The sequence below is a fragment of the Chiloscyllium plagiosum genome, chromosome 10, assembly GCF_004010195.1.
Source record: "Chiloscyllium plagiosum isolate BGI_BamShark_2017 chromosome 10, ASM401019v2, whole genome shotgun sequence".
Taxonomy (NCBI): Eukaryota; Metazoa; Chordata; class Chondrichthyes; order Orectolobiformes; family Hemiscylliidae; genus Chiloscyllium; species Chiloscyllium plagiosum.
Genome location: NC_057719.1, coordinates 6,272,960 through 6,294,060, shown reverse-complemented (window position 1 = coordinate 6,294,060; position 21,101 = coordinate 6,272,960). Strand labels below are relative to the sequence as shown.

The window sequence follows — 21,101 nt, the reverse complement described above, 5'->3', positions numbered from 1 at the left end:
ATTCAAAACTGTTAGGTCCCAGCTGGAGTATTCTGTTTAATTCTGTGCTTCAAAGGGTTAGGAAGGTTGTCAAAGCCTTGGCAAGGTGTACAGGAGATTTACTGCAATGGCTCCAAGGCTGTACGTCTTTAGCTACAGGAAGAAACAGGAGAAGCTGCAGCTGGTCTCCGTCAGGCACTGCCTTTCCAGGCTTTTGGAACAGCAGTATCTCTGCAGCATGCATACAGTGAAGGGTTGGGGAGCAGAGGGCAGACATTCAAGGTAACTGGCAAAAGAACCAAAAAGAGATAGAGAGAAAACATTTGAAATGCAGCTCCATGTTCTGCTCAAGGTGAAGCAGTTCGGTAATAATCTGGAAATAAACTGAACAAATCTTGAAAAGGAGATAATTTTAGGGCTATGGGGAAGAAACTGGGGCATGGGACTAATTGGATAGTTCCTCTTAAAGAGCCAGTACGAGAGAGTCAAGGGCCTATCCCATCCTGGGAAATCCTGGACAAATAGTGGCATCCTGCTGAGCCAGCAGCCCCTAGCATTTCCAATGTCACACCCTGACATTCCCTCGTCATGCGGAGCAATTAAAGAGTGTGCTGTATCAGCGTGGAATGTCTCAGTATGCTTTTGGGATTTGCCCCAAGACCTTCGGCGACATTTTTGGATTAGCATTAACTGATTCAACTCCCATCCCTCCATAAGGGGCCTGAACTGACACTTCTTGAATGATTAGAGTATAACTACCACTCACAGCCCCTCAGCAACTGAACCAGTTTGTACCCGGACACCAATTAGATTTAGTCTGACAAATGGCAAATAACAATTCTGACACACAAGAGCCAGGCAATGTCCATCTCAAAACATGAGAATCCAACCATTGCCGCTCAATATTTAACAGCATTATCAAGGCTGACTCACCTACCAGCAACCCCCAGGAACTGAACTGGAGAAGCTGTGTAAATTCATGGGCTCCAGGAACAGGTCAGAGGTGAGTACCTCAGCTCCTGACCTCACTCAGTACAGCTGCGATATTCTGAGATTCTGCGATTATCGGTAATATAACTCCCCCCGTCTCTTTATCTCACCTGAAACATCTAATTCCTGAAGCATTAAGCTGCCACTCTTGCCTCTCTTTCAATCAAGTCTCTGTAATCGCTACAACATCACTGTATATACAGAGGAATTTTGGATTATCCAGCAAGATCACAAGGTCCTGATGCTTGGCTCAGTGGTCAGTTCTGTTGCCTTGCAGCACCGTGGACCTGAGTTCGATTCCCACCTCAGGCGACTGTCTGTGTGGAGTCTGCAAATTCTCCCCGTGTCTGCGTGGGTTTCCTCTGGCTATGGCCATGCTAAATTGCCCAGAGTGCTCGGTGCATTAGTTAGGGGTAAATGTAGGGTAGGGGAATGAGTCTGGGTGGGTTACTCTTCGGAGGGTAGGTGTGGACTTGTTGGGCATGTTTCCATAATGTAGGAAATCTAATCTAATCTAATCTAAATTGTGTTATCCGGCATTTGAGTGTCCGAATATCCGAACCAAATACTCGCCATCCGTGTCATTCGGATAATTGAGGTTTCTCTGTATATTAATCCAAACTCTGAGTTTAGCTGCCTTACCTATCACGGTCCTCATATTAAAACGAACACACCTCAGACCGCCAGTCCTGGCTGTGTTCAGTAACCTCTCCCTGTCGGTTTTTCCTCCTAGCCTTTCTGGCTTCAGTCTCGAACTGCTCTTCAGTTATTTCACATGCTGACCTACTGCTCTGGTTCCCATCCCCTGACAGCCTGGTTAAAACCCTCCTGAGTGGCACTTGCAAAGCTCCCTGCCAGGATACTGGTGTTGAGTTTATTAAGGTGTTGTAAGAAATGTTTTGATGCATTTAAAACAATTGGAAACGAGGGCTAGGAGCTTGGTGGTAATTCTACTGATGTCTCCCTTCCCAGGGTTAACAAAGGTGCGAGTTCCAGCTGGGTCTTGAGGGGATCTCATGGCAACACCATTTTTTGGGTGTATCATCATCATAGAACCCTTACCGTGTGGATGCAGGTCATTCGGCCCAACAAGTCCAAACCGACCCTCCGAAGTGTAACCCACCCAGTTCCACTCCCCTACCCAATTATCCTATATTAACCCAGACTAATACACCTAATCTACATATCCCTAAACACGATGGGCAACTTAGCATGGCCAATTCACCTAACCTGTACATCTTTGGATTGTGGGAGGAAACCGGAGCACCCGGAGGAAACCCACGCAGACACGGGGAGAATGTGCAAACTCCACACAGACAGTCGCCTGAGGCTGGAATCGAACCCAGGTCCCTGGCGCTGCGAGGCAGCAGTGCTAACCACTCAGCCACCGTGTTCAGGACATTATTAAAACTGAACTCTACTGCACAAGTTGCTGAGTTTGTGAGTTCTATGAAAACTTCACTTAGTTCAATGTCAAAGACCAAACAGACAGCAGTACCACATCCAGCAGCGCAGTATCCAGCAATGTGAAATGTAAGCTCCAGTTTTAACTGGAACACAGAGGGATCAGAAGAGACTCACCTTTCTCATTCAGGACAACCCAGCCGCCCCTTTCTTGCTGTCGCATCCAAACTCTCCAACCTCTTGCCCCTCCTTCTCCAAACCGGGGCTCATCACTGTCCCAGAACGGTTCAAAGAACTCCACCTTCACAGGAAGCACACAAAACCCCCTGGTTATTGATAAATTCAGAAGCTTCTGAAGTGTAACCAAAATCTCTCTGAAGGGCTAAAAGATAAGGGAGCAGTGCAGTCTTGACCACACATGGACCAGGTTTGTACTGGCTTTGGTTCTGGGATCTGCGTTCTGAGATAGTGGAGCTCAGTTAAGTTGGTGGCCAAGTCTCTGGATATACCAGCCGGATCACTCATCACCCACAATGAGATGGCGACAGATATTTCACCCACTTTGCCAGTAATCCTAGCTGCACTGCCACATCAGAGAATGCCAACCTTCAGAATGATTCTGTACATTCAGGGAGCAACGGGAAAGAAAAAGGAGCAACAGTCCGATTAAAGCAGGACAACAATGACAAAATCCTGTGATAACACATCCCGAAACTGGGATTATTTTCCACTAAACCCAAATAGGGGCATAACCTGCTTCATGTGCAGGGCAAAGGTAGGTTCAGGAGTTTGCAAGAAACGTATGGGTAAGAGAAACACAAGACCAGAGATTATAGGAGCAGAATTAGGTCAATCAGTCCATTAAGTCCACTCCACCTTTTGATCGTTGCTGATACATTTCTCAACCCCATTCCCGAGTTCCTTCCAGCACCACTGATCCAGAATCTGGTTTCCAGCATCTGCAGTCATTGTTTTTACCTACCCAATCAGTCCATTAAGTCCACTCCACCTTTTGATCGTTGCTGATACATTTCTCAACCCCATTCCCGAGTTCTCCCTGTAACCCTCAATCCCCTTACTAATCAAGAACCTACCTCTGTCTTAAATACAGTCAATGATTTGGTCTCCACAGCCTTCTGTGGCAATGAATCCCACAGATTCACCACTCTCTGGCTGAAGGAATTCCTCCTCATCTTCGTGCTAAAGGGTTACCTCTTTGTTGAGGCTTTGTCTTGGTTCCTCGTCTCTCCTACTAGTGGAAACATCTTCCCCACATCCACTCTATCCCGGCCTCTCAGCATTGTCTAAGTTTCAGTCAAAATCCCCCTCATTCTTCTAAACTCCATTAAGTACAGACACACAATCCCCAACCACTCCTCATATGACAAGCCCTTTTTCACTGTTTACAATGGACATAGATGATTTAAAGTTGAGGACCAAGTGTACTGTGTCATGGTTTGCAGATGACACTAAGATGAGTGGTGGAGTAAAGTGTGCAGACGACACAAAGTCTGCAGAGGGATGTAGATAGATTAAGTGAGTGGGCAAATCCTGGCAGATGGAGTACAATGTTGGTAAATGTGAGGTCATCCATTTTGGGGAGAATACTAACAAAATGGATTATTATTTAAATGGTGAGAAATTGGAGCATTCTGTTGTGCAGAGGGACCTGGGTGACCTTGTGCATGAATCACAAAAAGTTGGTTTGCAGGTAATTAAGAAGGCAAATGGAACATTGTCCTTCATTGTTAGAGGGATGGAGTTTAAAAACAAGGAGGTTACATCGAAACCAAAAGAGAAAATGCTGGAAAATCTCAGCAGGTATGGCAGCATCTGTAAGGAGAGAAAAGAGCTGACATTTCAAGTCTAACAGATGCTGACAGACCTGCTGAGATTTTCCAGCATTTTCTCTTTTGGTTTCAGATTCCAGCATCCGCAGTAATTTGCTTTTATCCAGGAGGTTACATTAAAGCTGTACAGGGTGCTGGTGAGGCCCCACCTGGAGTACTGCATGCAGGTTTGGTCTCCTTACTTGAGAAAGGATGGACTGGCACTACAGGGGGTGCAGAGGAGGCTCACTGGGTTGATTCCAGAGTTGAGGGGGTTGACTCATGAGGAGAGACTGAGTAGACTGGGATTGTAGAAGAATGAGGGGGGGAGGAATCTTACAAAAACATAAAATCGTGAAGGGAATAGATAAGTTAGGAGCAGGAAGGGTGAAACTAGAACTAGAGAGCGTGGCCTCTAAATTAGGGGGAGCAGATTCAGGACTGAGTTGAGGAGGAACTTCTTCCCCCAAACGATTGTAAATCTGTGGAATTCCCTGCCCAGTGACGCAGTTGAGGCTACCTCGTTAAAGCAAAGATAGATAGATTTTTGAACAATAAAGGAATTAAGGGATACGGTGAGAGGGCGGGTAAGTGAAGCTGAGTCCATGGAAAGATCAGCAATGACCTTATTGAATGGTGGAGCAGGCTCAAAGGGCCAGGCGGCCTACTCCTGCTCCTAGTTCTTATGCTCTTATCACCGGGATTGTCCTTGTGAACGTCCTCTGGACCATCTCTAAATCCAGCACATCCTTCCTGAGAGAACATTTATGGTCACAACTGAGTGGAAAAGATTGAAGAATGGCGATTGTGGTGAGTGTAGAACCTTGAAGGCTTTGTGGGCGATGTAGTTTTGGATGCCTTCTGAAATCCCCCATCCAAAGCTCCTGGCACACAAACAACACAACCGTGAGGAAAAGAGAAACAATTCCATTCAGGCTGGGCTGCATCTGTTGAGATTGATTTGAAAACTGATCACCCTCCATGTTTTACTGAACTTTACAGCTGATTCAGCTCAAAAATATTACTTTATCGGCAGTAAAAGAACCAAAGGCAATTGCTTACTCTAACCTCTGCTCAGAGATCCCTGTGCAAACCTGAGTCTCATAAAGATTCACTCGGCAGTAACTACAGTCTCTTGCACTCAATCTAGTTTTATAGCTTTCTTGGGAACTGTTCAGATTCTGTCTTGAGACACATGAGTTGTTAGCGTCAATATTTCCTCAGTCTGGAGTTGTTACTCTTTATTCTGAAGTATGCAAAAATGAAAAAACAGGAGGGAGAAGAAACAGCAAAAGTCCAATGGCACAGTGGGGAAGGGAGGAGATAAAAATAGATTACTTTATTTGACAACGGTGATGATCTCGCTGTAAAGCTACTCCTGAGCACAAAAGACTTTGCTCGCTGACACATGAATTTATTTTTTTTTAAAAACACCCCTGGTGTGTGGTTAAAAGGTTTCATCAGTGGTGTATAAACATGCCCTCAGAGAGACCCCAGCAGGTTCCCCCTGAACCTCACTTCCACTCCACTCAGACCCTCGAGTCAAATGGCGCAGAGTCTGACTTCGCAAACAGCCTGCAGAAGGAGAGACTGATGACTTTAAAGCCAAGACACAATTCTAAAGAAATGAATTGGATCAATCAAGCAGCCCTGACGTGTGGATTACAAACGGTTTCTGGTAATGTCACTGTGATCTATTTTCTGCTCTCACAATCCCATCTGCTGTCAAATCGAACGTCATTTCCATTAGGTGTGGAGAACATGGGAAAGAGGCCACCGAACAAAAAAGGAATAAGAAAATGCATCAATCTTCCAAAACTAATTATGGTATCATCTTACTGAGAGTGTGGTGAATATTAACCGCATAGGCTATCCGCAATCTGAACTATATTAATGGTGCTGGGCCTTACAGACAAAGCAATTAAAGCAGCCTTGCTAATATTATTTCAATATTTAATCTCTGGCTCACTGCTCAAACAGCACATCAGAATGTTGACAAACTGACAGTAACACAACAGGTTGTTTATCTGGCTGAGCACAGGGACATGCTTGAAGATTCAAACTGACAAGCAATTTCTGAAGAGGAGTTACATTGGACTTAAAACGTTAACTGTTTTCTGTCTCCCCGGATGTTGCCAGTCCCGCTGAGTTTCTCCAGCATTTTGTTTGTTTCAGATTTCTGTGGCATTTTGCTTTTAATCACAAAACAATTTATGTCCCCACGAATATAGAATCACTGCAGTTCATTAAGTGCCTCCTCCAGGGTTGGGTTACTATCAGTGAAAGAGTAAAAACTTGCATTTATATAGCACCCTCCAGCACAATACTTCAATGGAGGAAACATTGAAGGTAATCCACATATAGCGAGCTTTCACAAACAACGATGAGGTAATTCGGTGATGGTAGGTAAAAGACAAATATTTCCCAAGAAAACAAGGAGAACTTTCCAGCTTTTGTTTGAAATAGCGCAATGGGACGTCTTACATTCACTCCCTTGGTGTCAGTCTGAATTTGTGTGTTCAAGTCACAGTCTAAGGATTTAAACCCATGACACTTGGATTCAGCAGTGACACTGAGCCGAGGCTGACACTTGAGACAACAGCCAGAATTAATTAAAGCTAACACTGAGAAATTAACACACAAGATCTGCCCATGAGAGAATGAGTCGTGTAACAGGGCACTGGGTCAGTGCTACACCGGGAGAAAGTGAGGGCTGCAGATGCTGGAGATCAGAGCTGAAAATGTGTTGCTGGAAAAGCGCAGCAGGTCAGGCTTATGCCCGAAACGTCGATTCTCCTGTTCCTTGGATGCTGCCTGACCTGCTGCGTTTTTCCAGCAACACATTTTCAGTGCTACACCGGGCCAATTCAGCCAGGACAGAGGCAGGGCTGGTCAAAGTGTTAGAAAATCATGGAGTTATAACCAGTGGGGCATTGCAAACACGGAGACACAGTTACAACATAGGGGAACACTCTTAAAACTGAGCTGCAAAGGAATTTCTTCGAGTCATATGTGGTGTTATAAATATGAACCAGGGTCTCCCTCCTGTTTGCTAACTTATGCCAATGACACAAAAGACTGACTTGCTGAATGTGGAATCAAAGGGAACAAAAACAGAAATTGCTGGAAAAGTTCAGCAGGTTTGAGGAAGGGTTGTCCTGTTACATTAACTCTGATTTCTCTCCACAGATACTGCCTGACCTGCTGAGCTTTTCCTGCAAGTTTCTGATTTACAGGATCCACGCTTCTTGCAGTGGAATTAGAGGGGCCACACCCCAAAGGATCCTCTCCTCCCATTGGTGAATCTAATATCCAATCGGCTGTCTTCCAATGATCCCAACGTAATCAGGAAGATGCCAATGGACTAGGAATGAGAAATTCATTACATTAATAACTCGTTAATCGGAGTGACAAGCATCTCTGTGTTATGCAGACATGAAGTGTAAAACGATAATAACGGAAAACATCAAACCCTCACGATCTCGGAGATGGGCTGTGTGGATGTTGAGATGAAGTTTTAAGCCATGGAAGGGTACCTGTGACTGATCGGGACATTGCCCTGAAATAATCCAGCAAATGGCTGCCTCTGGTTTTGCAGAGTTGACGTGGCGCATGCACACGTTCTTTCTGTCTGCAGAGCATGATGGATTTGTCAGGGTAGACGTTAAGATGATGTTTCCATTATGGGGACGCCTCAAACCAGGAGGCGTAATTACAGAATATGAGAACACCAATTTAAATATGAACTGCAAAGGAACTGCTTTGAGTCATGGAACACAGAAACAGGCCCTTCAACCCACCAACACCAAACTATACTTGTACCATGTACCTGCACTTGCCCCATAGCCTACAACACCCTGCAGTTTAAGTGGTTACCCAGAGGGATTGCTCCTCTCCCAGAGGGTACTGAATGCCTGCAATTCTCTCTCCCAGAGAGAACAGGTGGAGGCACAAGAGAGGAGTTGAGGCCTGGGGCAGATCAGCCATGATCTTGGAGTAGGGCAGGGCAGGTTTGAGGGGCTTGAAGGGCTCTCGCCCAAAACGTCGATTTTCCTGCTCCTTGAATGCTGCCTGCCCTGCTGTGCTTTTCCAGCACCACTCTGATCTTGAGGGGCTGAATGGCCTATTCCTACTCCTCTCATTTACGATGTTGAGTTTTCTTCATCAAGCCCAGACAGAAAATAAAGAGCAATCTGTACTGTTCACGTGGAGAAGTGATATGTCACCTTGTGCTGACAGCAAAAGCTGACATCTAATCCTGCTTGATATTTTCTCAAGAGCCTGCAATTTGTAATCCTGTCACCAAGTGCGGCTGGGAGAATCTACTGGGAACATGCATTGCTGGCTCATCCTTAACCCCTGGAAATCAATGCTATTAACCAGCAGCAATTAAACTGTCTGCGTCGCACTGTCATACTGCAGCACAGCAGCAAGGCCACGGGTAAGACTAAGCTCTCAGCACAGAGAACAGGTCACAGTGGGCTCTCCTGGGCGGTTCTGTGCTGGATATAGATCCCAAATGTAAACAGAAGATCCCCTAAAAGATATTCATCCAAAGCCCAGTTGGCAGGATGCAAGAGATCCCAAGCCTGTATTTCGTAGAGCAGGGGTGCTCTCCTTAATATATTTAAATTGCTTTCGCTCGAGTATCAGAGGCTGAGGGGCAACCTGATTATGAGAGGTGTGGCTAGTAGGGTGACTAGCCCATGTGAGGGATAGCATGGCGATTGCTGTGTGTGAGAAACCACCAAGTGGCTGGGCACTGCCCCCTAGCAGGTTGAAGGTGAGGGGTGCAGCAATAGCAATGCCTCTGAATACTGTATTATGGGCCGGATGGTTAGGTACACTTTTCCAAGAGATGGAGACTGCCAAATATTTGTGGGATGCGGGTGTTATTTATAAAGTCTGGATGTTGTCCAAATCATGCTCTGCATGAACATGGAGAAAGCGAGGACCGCAGATGTCGGAGAGTCAGAATCGAAAAGAGTGGTGCTGGAAAAGCACAGCAGGTCAGGCAGCATCCGAGGAGGAGAGTCGACGGACTCACTATCTGAGAAACTGAGAGTGTGAGAATGAACAATGCAACCAATAAGGGACATTCCTCCCTCTGACCTTATGATAGAAGGAAAGTCTTTGCTAAAATTGTTGTGGATGGGTGGCCCTCAGGCCCTACTCCGAGGAACCCCTGTAGCGAGGTACTGGGGTAGAGAGAACTGGTGTCTAATAACCACAATCCATCATCCTCAGTGCTAGCATTACTCCAATCAGGAGTTAGTGGAAAGCTGACAGAAGTATGAATAGATGAAAGAGAACCTGTGAGAGAGGCAGAGTGACAGAGTGTAAGAGCGCGTGCAAGACAGAGAATGATGAGGAGGTGCTGGTGTTGGACTGGGGTGGACAAAGCTAAAAATCACACAACACCAGGTTGTAGTTCAACTCATTTATTTGAGAGTACAAGCTTTTGGAGCACTGCTCCTTCATTAGGTACCCAGATTTTGTGTGATTTTTAACTAAGCCAGAGAATGTAAGAACGTGAGACAGTGTCAGAAAGCGTGCGAGGGTGGGACTGCGAGAGCAGTGTTTGTCCCACTAATGAAGGGTGTGCTTACAGGCAGTGACCGGCTCAGGGGCTACAGGGCAAGAAAAATCACTGATTGTCACTGGTGTGGCCCACACTCAGCTCCACCCATCAACACGGCCTGAAAGGTTTCAATCCTGCAGAGAATGTTACCTTAAAAACCACTTGGGGGCGCTCCTGGTCTGTGCTTGCCCATTGGATCTACTCCAACACTGTACCCAGCACTTGGTATCAAAACTGGCAGTGAAAAAAATGTATCACATTCCTAATTCTTAGTTATGTTGAGGTTTCAAGAGGTATCCACGGAACACTTGCTTACGACTGATGTAGGTTTAGTCAGCCACGCACAGTACATACTAATATGGATTTGGCACTGCACTGCAGATAGCCAGGAGTGCTAATCCAGAAATGATAGATTACTGGTGTAGCTTTACAGAATCAGCTCTCAATATTAAATGCTCAGCTGTCACAATTTAAAAGATGCCACTTCAATTGTAAACCTGCAGCTTGTTAATCTCCAGCCAACACAGTCCCAATAACCATTAACGCGAAGGCTCAGGGTACTGTTGTAGAACAGAGACACCCCCCCGAGGAGTTCAGGTACATAATTCTTTGAAATATGCATCACTGGTAGAGAGTGGTTAAAAAGGCATTTGGCACGCTTGCCTTCACTGATCAGGCCTTTTGAGTCTCGGAGTTGGGACGTCATGTTGAGGATGTACAGGATGTTGGTGAGGTCTCTTCTGGAATAGAGTTCAGTTCTGCTCGCCCTGTTATAGGAAGGATATTATTAAACTGGAAGGGGTTCAGAAGAAATTTACCAGGGCGTTACCAGGAGGGTTTGGGTTGTTAAAATAGTCTGGGACTTTCTTTTCCACCGGTGCGTAGGAGGTTGAGGGGGTTTCTGTCCTGTATGACTCTATAGGAGGTTTATAAAATCATTAGGGACATATATGAGGTGAACAGTAAGGGTCTTTTCCCCTGGGTGGTTGGGGGGGGGGGCGAAGTATTCAAAATTTGGGAGCTATTTTTTTTTAAAAAGTGAGAGGAGAATGTTTAAAAAGGACGTGAGGAGCAACCTTTTTCTAAAAACACAGCGTGGTTTGTGTGTGGAATGAACAGCCAGAGGAAATGGCGGATGCAGGTACAGTTACAACATTTAAAAAACATTTGGATAAGTACATGAATAGGAAGGGTTATTGGGATTTAGGCCAATCACAGGCAGGTGTGACTGGTTTAGTTTGGGAACATGATCGGTGTTGGACCAAAGAGTCTGTTTCTATGCTGTTTAACTCTATAACCAAAGAGTCCCTCAAATATATGCTAATCAATTTGCCCCAATCAACAGGAAAACTGCTTTCTCTCTCTCTCTCTCTCGCTCACACACACACATTCTTCCCTTCCTCCTTCTGTGTTGTTTCTGCAGACCCCATTCTTCATGTCTGAGAGATGACGTGACGAGTGTCTGCTGGTGGTTTCAGCCAGAGAAAGGTTTATTAAAAATGTATTCAATGGTTGTCGGCTTCACTGGCAAGACCAGCAGCTGATGTCTGATCCGAATGTCCTTGAGCAGGTGGTCAGTGAACCTCCATCTTTCAGCATTCCAGTCCATGGGGTGTCGATACATCCACAGTGCTGATAGAAAGGAACTCCAGGAGAGGGAACAGCAATTTCGTTCAAAGGATGGTGTGTGACTTGGAAGGGAACTTCCAAGGTAATGGCCTTCCTGTATATCTGCTGTTAGGTTGCACAGTTGGGAGGTGCTGCAAGGTTTCCTTTCAGGGTTAGACAACTGCAGCTGTATTGTGCTAGTGGCCGGTGGGGAGGGGGGGAGGGGGGGGGTGGAATAAATGTTTAAATGACTGAGGACAAAGTTGTAAACTCTGCATCGACTGCAGGGAATTACAAAATATTGATCAGAAATCAATTAGCACTGGGTTAATGATCTCCTTCCTATTGCTCAAGGCAGAGTAATTACATTTATATAAGCACATCAGGATGTTGCAAAGCACATTATACTGTGCTCCCCATTGACCTTGAGGAAATGCACCAGCCCAAGTGCAAACAGAGTACACCCACAAACATCAACAGGATAATGACCAGGCAATCGGTTCAGGGGGTGTAAGCTGGGGGATAAATATTGGCTTAGAAACCAGAAAACCTGCCCCTGTGACTTGTCAAAGTAATATGAGGGATCATTTATATCCACGTGAGAGAGCAGGAAGCATGTCAGAGGGAGGTTCAGGCGGCTGTTCCGCCCCTCTAGATTGCCCCGATCACTAGGTTCAAGACCGATCTGATATTTCTCATATCCACTTTCCTGTCCTTCCCCGTAACCCCGAATCCCCGACTGATCAAGAATCTCTCTCTCAGCCTTAAATATACACAGCTGTCTGTGGCAAGGACTTCCAAAGATGCTCAACACTCCAAGAGAAGAAATTCCTCATTTCAGTCTAAAATCGGTGTCTCTTTATTCTGAGACCATGCCCTCTGGTCCTAGACATTCCCAAGAGGCAAACATCCTCCCAGCACTTAACCTGTCAAACCTCTTAACAACTGTATGTATTTCAATGACGTCATCTCTCATTCTTTTAAGCGTCAGTGAGTACAGTCCCAAACTGTTTAACCTTTGCTCAGAAGACAATTCCTCCATATCAGGGACTATCCTAGTGAACCTCACCTGCACTGCATTCAATATCCTTCCTTAAATAAGGAAACCAAAACTGCTCTCAGTACACCAGAGGTGGTCTCACCAGCACGTTGCATAATTGCAATAAGACCCCCTACTCTTACTCTCCAACAGCCTTGAAATAAGGGCCAACATCCCATTTGCCTTCCTGATTAGCTGTTGCAGGGAGAAAGTGAGGACTACAGATGATGGAGATCAGAGTCGAAAGGTGTGGCACAGCAGGTCAGGCAGCATCCGAGGAAGAGAATCGACGTTGCAGGCATAAGCCCTTCTTCAGGAATGTTGGTGGGGAGGGAAGGGGGCAGAGAGATAAATGGGGAACGGGGAGGAAGGTAGCTGGGAAGGCGACAGGTGGATGGAGGTGCGGGGAGATGGTGATAGGTCAGAGAGGAGGGAGGAGCGGATAGGTGGGAAACAAGATGGACAGGTAGGACAGGTGAAGAGGGCGGTGCTGAGTTGGAGGGTTGGAACTGGGGTGAGGTGGGGGAGGGAAGGGGAGGAAACTGGTGGTCGGAGGGTCCAAAGGCGGAAGATGGGATGTTCTTCCTCCAGATGTCAGGTGGCTTGAATTTGGTGGTGGTGGAGGCCCAGGACTTGCATGTCCTTGGTAGAGTGGGAGGGGGAGTTGGAGTGTTCAGCCACAGAGCGGTGGGGTTGTTTGGTGCACGTGTCCCAGAGATGTTCTCTGAAATGTTCTGCGAGTTGGCATCCTCTCTCCCTAATATAAAGGGGACCACATCGAGAGCCTTCCCAGCTACCTTCCCCCCCCAGCCCCACCCCCACTCTATTTATCTCTAAGCATCCCCTGCCCCTCCCCACATTCCTGATGAAGAGCTATGCCCAAAACATTGATTCTCCAGCTCCTTGGATGCTGCCTGACCTGCTGTGCTTTCCCAACACGATAGTTTTCGACTCCGATTACCTACTGCAACTGTGTGCTAGCTTTCTGGGATTTGTGCCCAAGTGCTCCCATGTCCCTTTGTGTCACAGCTTTCTGCAGGTTTTCTCCACTTAAGTAATATTTTGTTCTCCCTTCCAAAATGAGTCAACTTCACATTTTTCCACATTATATTCCATCTACCAACTTTTGTCCCATTTATTTAATCTATCAATACCTCCCTGTAAACTAACTGTATCCCTCTTGTGACCTGCCCTTGCACCTATTTTGGTGCTGTCTGCAAACGTGGATGCAGTACATTCACTTCCTTCCTCCAAGTCACTAATATACATTGTAAACAGCTGCAGTCCCAGCCCGGATCCCTGTGGACTCCCCCCCTGTTCACAGGTCACTAACTGAAACAGTGTCCCTTCTCCCCACGCGCTGTTCCTTGCCCATTAGCCAATCCTCTATCCATGCCAGTATACCACCTCCAACACAGTGGCCTCTAACCCTGTGACCTAACCTTCTGTGAGGTACTTTGACAAACACCTTCTCGAAGATCAAATACAATCCGTCTACTGGTTCCCCTCTATCCACTCTGGTTGAGACTTCCTTGAAACACTAATTAGTCAGACACAATTTCCCTTTCATGAAGCCCCGTTGACTCTGCTTGATTAGATTATGATTTTTCAAATGTTCTGTTATTATTTCCTTAATACTTGATTATAATACTTTTCCAAATATCAGGCTATAGTCAGTCACCTTTTTGCCTGCCTCCCTTTGTGAACAGTGCTGTCACATTGGCAGTTTTCCAATCCTCTATCACTTGGGTAAATTAGGCACATCCATAAAAGCTGGAATAATCTAGGGCAAGGCTTGGTCTGCAGGAATGATCCAAAAATGAACATACTCTGTATAAAGTTTGTGAGAAGACAACCGGAAAAGGCAGGGACAGGCCACTATAAATGCCGGAGGAAACACCACAGAAGCGCTTCACAGGAGGCTCCCAAGCACTGAGGATGTCACCTAGACAGGGGACGAAACGTCTGCAACAAAAACTTCCAGCTCGGCGAACAGAACCACAGCATACTCTGTATAAATTTCATTTAAAGGTGCATTTAGAGAGCACCTTCAATATTCTAAAACATCTCGCAGCACTTTACCACAGAGGAAGTCAGACAAAACCTCAGACCATAAATGAGACAAGAAAAGAATTAACCTTTTTAAATAGCAGTTTGATCTTAATTGCATGACACTGACATAAAGCCATGTTTATGTTATCTAACAAGTGCCAAACAATTAGTGTTGTTTGGGGTTGCGCATATTCTGGCATTTACAGAGCAAATACAGGCACATGAAGGTGGGCCTGGTGAAGATCTGTACATCTACGTAGAGGGCCTGTGACATACTCCGGGATAAAGGTGCAAGTTGACCGAAGAGCTTTAATGGAGCCCCTAACTAAGCCAACCAAACTTTATATTATGCCAAAACAAAAACAGAGGAGAAAGTGAGGACTGCAGATGCTGGAGATCAGAGCTGAAAATGTGTTGCTGGAAAAGTGCAGCAGGTCAGGCAGCATCCAAGGAGCAGGAGAATCGACGTTTCGGGCATGAGCCCTTCTTCGGGCTCATGCCCGAAACGTCGATTCTCCTGCTCCTTGGATGCTGCCTGACCTGCTGCGCTTTTCCATCAACACATTTTCAAAACAAAAACAGACTTCGCTTAAGGAACTCAGCAGGTCTGGCAGCATCTGTAGAGAGAAAGCAGAGTCCACCCTTTGAGTCCAGTGACCCTTCCTCAGAATTGTTCTGTTAACTCTGAGCATTAACTGCGTTTCTCGCTCCACAGATGCTGCCAGACTTTCCAAGTTCCTTAAGCAATTTCGGTTTTCGTTTCAGAATAATATAAAGGGCATCTGAGGGGAGGGAAATGCAGTTGATGCTCAGAATAACAGAATAATTCTGAGGAAGGGTCACTCAAAGGGTGAACCCTGCTTTCTCTCCACAGATGCTACCAGACCTGCTGAGTTCCTCCAGCAATATTTGTTTTTGTTTCAGATCTCCAGCATCCACAGTTCTTGATTTCTTTTTTCTGTGAGCCCGGTCACATGGAGGAACAATGTTTACACTAGTTTGCCTGCTCAATCGCGCTGGAAGCATGATCACTTGGAAGGTACAGATCCACAAGAGGAAACTGGCAGGGAGAGGCTGGATGATCCAGGAGGGGGTCAGCCAGAAGCAAGGCTGATCTGGCCATTAGGCAACACCCTCAACATTTCAAACGTGACTGGGAAACCACAATTGGGAACAGGATCTATCCTTCCTAGTCCTGGGAGAGTGGTGGCAACAAACCCCACTGAGATTAGAAAGCACCAAAGTCCCATCAGACCACAGGGCTGCTCTCTCATTTAAAAGAGAGATGATGGGTGATGGTTAAACCAGAGGGTTAAACTCAGGCGACGGGAGGTTGAGACAGAAACTTTCTCACGGTAACCTCAGCTGGTGTGGGAATTGATCCTCTGCTGTTGGCATCACTCTGCATCACAAACCAGCCATCTCAGCTAACGAACCCTCATCTAACCTTCCTTAGCATAGGCCAGAGAGCACTCAGTATTGCTAGATGGCAGAGCAATACACTAGAGCAATGCTTAACCACTGGGTTATTGGATCATCTTAACCATGCTATTTAATGCTTGTTGACTGTCTGTAAATCTATGGAGCAGGTGAGAAGAGGCTGCCTTTACCTGTGCCTTGGTTATCAGGCCAGCAACACTGTCAGGTTTGAAGAAGGTGAAGTCAATGAGAGCCTGGAAGAGGGCAATGGCTTTTTCCGAATGGCCAGTCTGTCGCAAGAAGTGACACTGCTGCAGGAAAATTGCTGTGAGAATGAACACAACAGGACTTGTTTTAAGAAGAACCATGAGTTAGAGGTTAAAATGAGTAAAAACCCAAACAGTTTGCATTTACACCGCCACCCCCCCTCAAACACAGAAATGGATCTTGGCACATTTTGCAAAGGGGGAGGAGGATGGTGAGTGGTAGGTTGGAAACTCTAACAGTGTGTTACTGGACCCGAAATGATAGCTCTGCTTTCGCTCTGCAGATGCTGTCAGACCTGCTGATGTTCACTAGTAATTCCTGTTTTGTTCAGATTTACAGTATCTGTGCTTCTTTGTTTCTTGTTTAACCTTATTTATATTAACCCACTAATACAACACCCTGGGACATTGGATTAAGTAACAGTGCGATGCAAATACAAGCTGGTGTTCCCCAACAAAACACAAAATTATTGCAGCTGCAGCGACAGGTCAGAATCAGACCCTTCAGCCCAACTCGCCCATACTGACCAGGTATCCTAAATTAATCCAGTCCCATTTGCCAGCACTTGGCCCATATCCCTCTAAACCCACTCTATTCATATACCCTTCCAGATGCCTTTTAAATGTTAGAATAGCATCCGCCTCCACCACTTCCTCTGGCAGCTCGTTCCATATACGGACCACCTTCTGTGTGAAAAAGTTACCCCCAGGGTCTTTTTTTAAAAATCTTTCCCTTCTCACCTTAAATCTCTGCCCTCGAGCTTTCGACTCCCCTACCCTGGAAAAAGACTGTCTGTTTATTCTATCCATGCCCCCTCATTATCTTATAAACTTGTACAAGGTCACCCCTCAGCCTCTGAAGTCCAGGGAAAGCAGCCCCAGCTTATTCAGCCTTTCCCTGTAGCTCAAACCCTCCAACCCCAGAGCCTGATACATATGTGAAGCTCATGGATGTCTATTTCCTATCAGGGTTTCCAGACAGTCAGAAATCCTGGCGTGAGGGACTGTGTCATAGTCTGCGCCTGGACCTTTAGGCAAATGGAAAACAGAAGTGCCAATGAGTACGGCTAGTCCAGAGTACAAGGAGTACATGAGTAACATCAGACTCTGTCTTACCAAGCATGGCTTCCTCTGTGTCAGGCAGTGCAGGATGGGACAGTAGGGTACCATCCAGAGCAGCTGCCAGGGTACTCAGGCACTTGCCATAGATACCATTGACCTTGGATGTCGAAAAGGTGCTGAACTGGCTCTGGCAGAACAGCAGGTACCTCTGCCACAGAGTGGTGTTGTTTGGGTGTAGAAAGACCACCTTTTTCCATTCGTTGACCAGATTGGATGGTTCCCAAGATTCTTTGCCGAGCTCCAGCCGGGCTACTTTCAGCTCCACATTGTCGGGATTGCTCTCAATGGCCCGTTCCAAAATGGCCAGCTTTTTCTCCCAGACAGCCCTTCGGGATCTCTTCCGTTTCTCAGACTCAGCTGCAGAGGTCATGTACGGACTTGGGTCCTGCATTAATTCATCCTGAAGGAAGGGAGACTTATTAAAGACAACTCTCACAAGGGAAATCATGTCTCCTTTTGACTTCACCAGGAAGTGTGATGCAAATGTAGTTATGCAATGTGATCAGTCAATTCCTAACTAGTAGCAGGTCTGGAATAGGAACTAAAATGCAACATGGACAAAAGCCACACTCAGGAGATTACATACAAATTTTCCTTCTAACACATGGTAATTATGAGGGATGAGGACTGAAGTTTTGTATTCAGTTACCCCTTTTACCCACATTGGATGACAATTCTGGATCGGTGAGACAGAGCTGTAGAAATAAAAGGAAACACTCACTTCAGATTCCACTATCAGGTGGGACATCTGGTTCATATGCCCAAAGATCTCCAAGTGAGGAACTGGAATGTTCAGTCACAAAAAGATGCACGGCAGAAACTCACAGCCTGAGCAAACGTTGCCCGTCAACCATTCATCAGCAGCTTCTCTACTGGGATTACACATGGGCTCATAAATGTGGGCCTTGCCATCATCACACAGACATATAACCAGGAAACACTGCTTCCTGCACTCACACTCAGATGTACAGTACAGAAACAGACCCTTCGGTCCAACTCGTCCATGCCAACCAGATATCCAAATCCAATCCAGTCCCATTTGCCAGCACTTGGCCCATAACCCTCTAAACCCTTCCTATTCATATATCCAACCAGATGCTTTTAAATGCTGTAATTGTACCAGCCTCCACCACTTCCTCTGGCAGCTCATTCTATACACGTACCACCCTCTGTGTGAAAAAGTTGCCCCTTAGGTCCTTTTCAAATCTTTCCCCTCTCACCCTAAACCTCTGCCTCTAATTTTGGACTCCCCTACCCAGGGAAAGGACCTTGTCTATTGACCCTATCTATGCCAGTCATGATTTTATAAACCTCTGTAAGGTCACCCCTCAGCCTCTGACACTCCAGGGAAAATAGCCTAAACCTTTCCCAATAGCTCAAACACTCTAACCCTGGCAACATTCCTGTAAATCTTTTCTGAACTCTTCCAAGTTTCACAACATCCTTCTGATAGGAGGGAGACCAGAATTGCACGCAGTATTCCAAAAGTAGCCTAACCAATGTCCTGTACAACTGCAGAATGACCTCCCAACTCCTGTACTCTATGTTCTGACCAATAACGGAAAGTATATCAAACACCGTCGTCACTAGCCTGTTTACTTGCGATTCCACTTTCAAGGAGCTATGAACGTGCACTCCAAGGTCTCTTTGTTCAGCAAAACCCCCTCCAGGACCTTACCATCAAGTATACAAGTCCTGTCCTGATTTGCCTTTCCAAAATGCAGCACCTTACATTTATTTAAATTAAACTCCATCTGCCACTCCTTGGCCCATTGGCCCATCGGCCCATCTGATCAAGATCCTGTCGTACTCTGAGGTAACCTTCTTCACATCCACATCTCCAATCTAGGTGTCCCTGCAAACTTACTAACTATACCTCCTATGTTCACACTTGGTCAAGTCCTGCAGCAAGGTTATAAATCAACTCCCAAACATGCAAGATGGCAACGTCCATGTGACTTGTTGATCACCAATACTTAACACTAGAAATTAATATTTTTAAAAATTCACTTGTGGCATGTGGCATTGCTGGCTGGGCCCAGCATTTATTACCTGCCCCTGGTTATCCTTGAGAAGATGGGGGTGAGTTGCCTTCTTGAACCATTGCAGTTCACATGCTGGTTGGTAATCCAATACAACCTTCCTCAAATTTAGAGCCAACATCTCCCAGCTCTCTGGTACAGCGATCAGTCTAGCTTGCCTATATTTCTTTATTCTCTGAGCTAGCACAGAGAATCTAGAGACAAACAAGTTAGTAACAACATCCCAATGGCCTAGAGCAATACCAGATCATAACCAAGAAACAAAAGTTTCTGTATTAGCAGAGAGGAGCTGCTAGAGTCCCAGAGAGCAGTGGCCTTCAAGTAACTGGATCAAATAAACCCCATTCAGTTGGCAAAAGATAGGGCCACAATCTATATCCGATCTGTACTAGGCCATCATTACTCTAATAATGGGCCAGCAGGAAATAGCAGATGAGTTGAATAAATACGTCTTCATGGTTTAAGACATTGATGGCAATCGAAAAATGCAATGTAATCTAGGAGTAAAAGGGGAAACGAGGAAAAAAAATAACGTGAGAAAAATTACTAAAGAAATTAATGGGGCCAAAAACCAGTGGCTTTAGAGACCGTGGATGGTAGTTATTTCTTTTTAAGATTCCCTACAGTATGGAAACAGGCCCTTTGGCCCAACAAATTCACAGTGACCCTCCATAGAGTAACCCACCCAGACCCATTCCCCTGCCCTGTATTTACCCCTGACTAATGCACCTAACACTGTGGGCAATTTAGCATGGCCAATTCACCTGGCCTGCACATCTTTGGACTGTGGGAGGAAAGCAGAGCACCCTGACGAAACCCATACAGACGTGGGGAGAGCGTGCAAACTCCACACATACCGGAGTCTGGAATCGAACCCGGGTCCCTGGCACTGTGAGGCAGCAGTGCTATCCACTGAGCCACTGTATCATACAGAATCCTAAGATTCTAGGAGGCCTAGAGCACCCTTATTCAAAAAGGAGATTAAGTGCAGGGCAGTTGACATAGCCTCTAATATTTCCCAATGGCTTATTCATAAGGGATGTACTAGAAAGCATTCAGAAATATGCAATATAATCAGGTTGAGTCAGTATGCTGCATGAAAGGGAAAGTATGGCTGTTGTGGAGACTGGGTTATTAAGTATACTCAATGCTAGGTCAATACGGGAGGCGGAGATAGATTTTTAATCACTGGGGGAATGAAGGTTACGGGGAAATGGTAGCAAAGTGAAGTTGAGGATTATCAGATCAGCCATGACCGCACTGAATGGCAGAGCAGACTGGATGGGCCAAATGGCCTCCTCCTGCTTCTACATTTTATGGTCACTCTCTCTCTCTCTCTCTCTCACACTTTGAGCAAGGTGCTGCGGCAGATTCACTGAGAGAGTGGGCATTTCCATCAACTGCTGGCTAGGAAATATGTAGCTCAAATCCAGCAACCCTTGTTCATATTGGCTGAGGCGGAGATCCCCATTATCTGCTTTCGAGACGACAGAATTGTTTGGTCCTTAAGCAACAGTCACATACCCTGAGATTGACATATAGCACCCCCCCACTCACTGTGAAGGGAGCACTCCTGCCCCCCTCCGTGAAGGGAGCACCCTCACTCCCCCCCCCACAGAAAAGGGAGCACCCCTGCCCCCAACACACACACCCCCCACAGAAAAGGGAGCACCCCTGCCCCCCCAACAACTGTGAAGGGAGCACTCCCCTCACAGTGAAGGGAGCACACCTGCCCCCCCCACTCCTCCCACTTTGAAGCAAGCACACCCA

The 21,101-nt window shown here is 46.1% G+C and overlaps 1 protein-coding gene across 3 annotated transcripts in view; it reads right to left on the bottom strand.

The window, feature by feature from the left end:
* The window catches only part of nrde2 (NRDE-2, necessary for RNA interference, domain containing), a 67,997-nt gene that overhangs the window by 18,554 nt on the left and 28,342 nt on the right, over window positions 1–21,101 (bottom strand). For all 3 annotated transcript variants that reach the window (XM_043696953.1, XM_043696952.1, XM_043696954.1), the window contains 3 exons: window positions 17,284–17,689; window positions 16,093–16,226; window positions 2,551–2,674 (listed from right to left, as the gene is read on the bottom strand). In XM_043696953.1, the coding sequence (XP_043552888.1) occupies window positions 2,551–2,674; window positions 16,093–16,226; window positions 17,284–17,689 (664 nt within the window). The remainder of the gene's footprint in view (window positions 1–2,550; window positions 2,675–16,092; window positions 16,227–17,283; window positions 17,690–21,101) is intronic.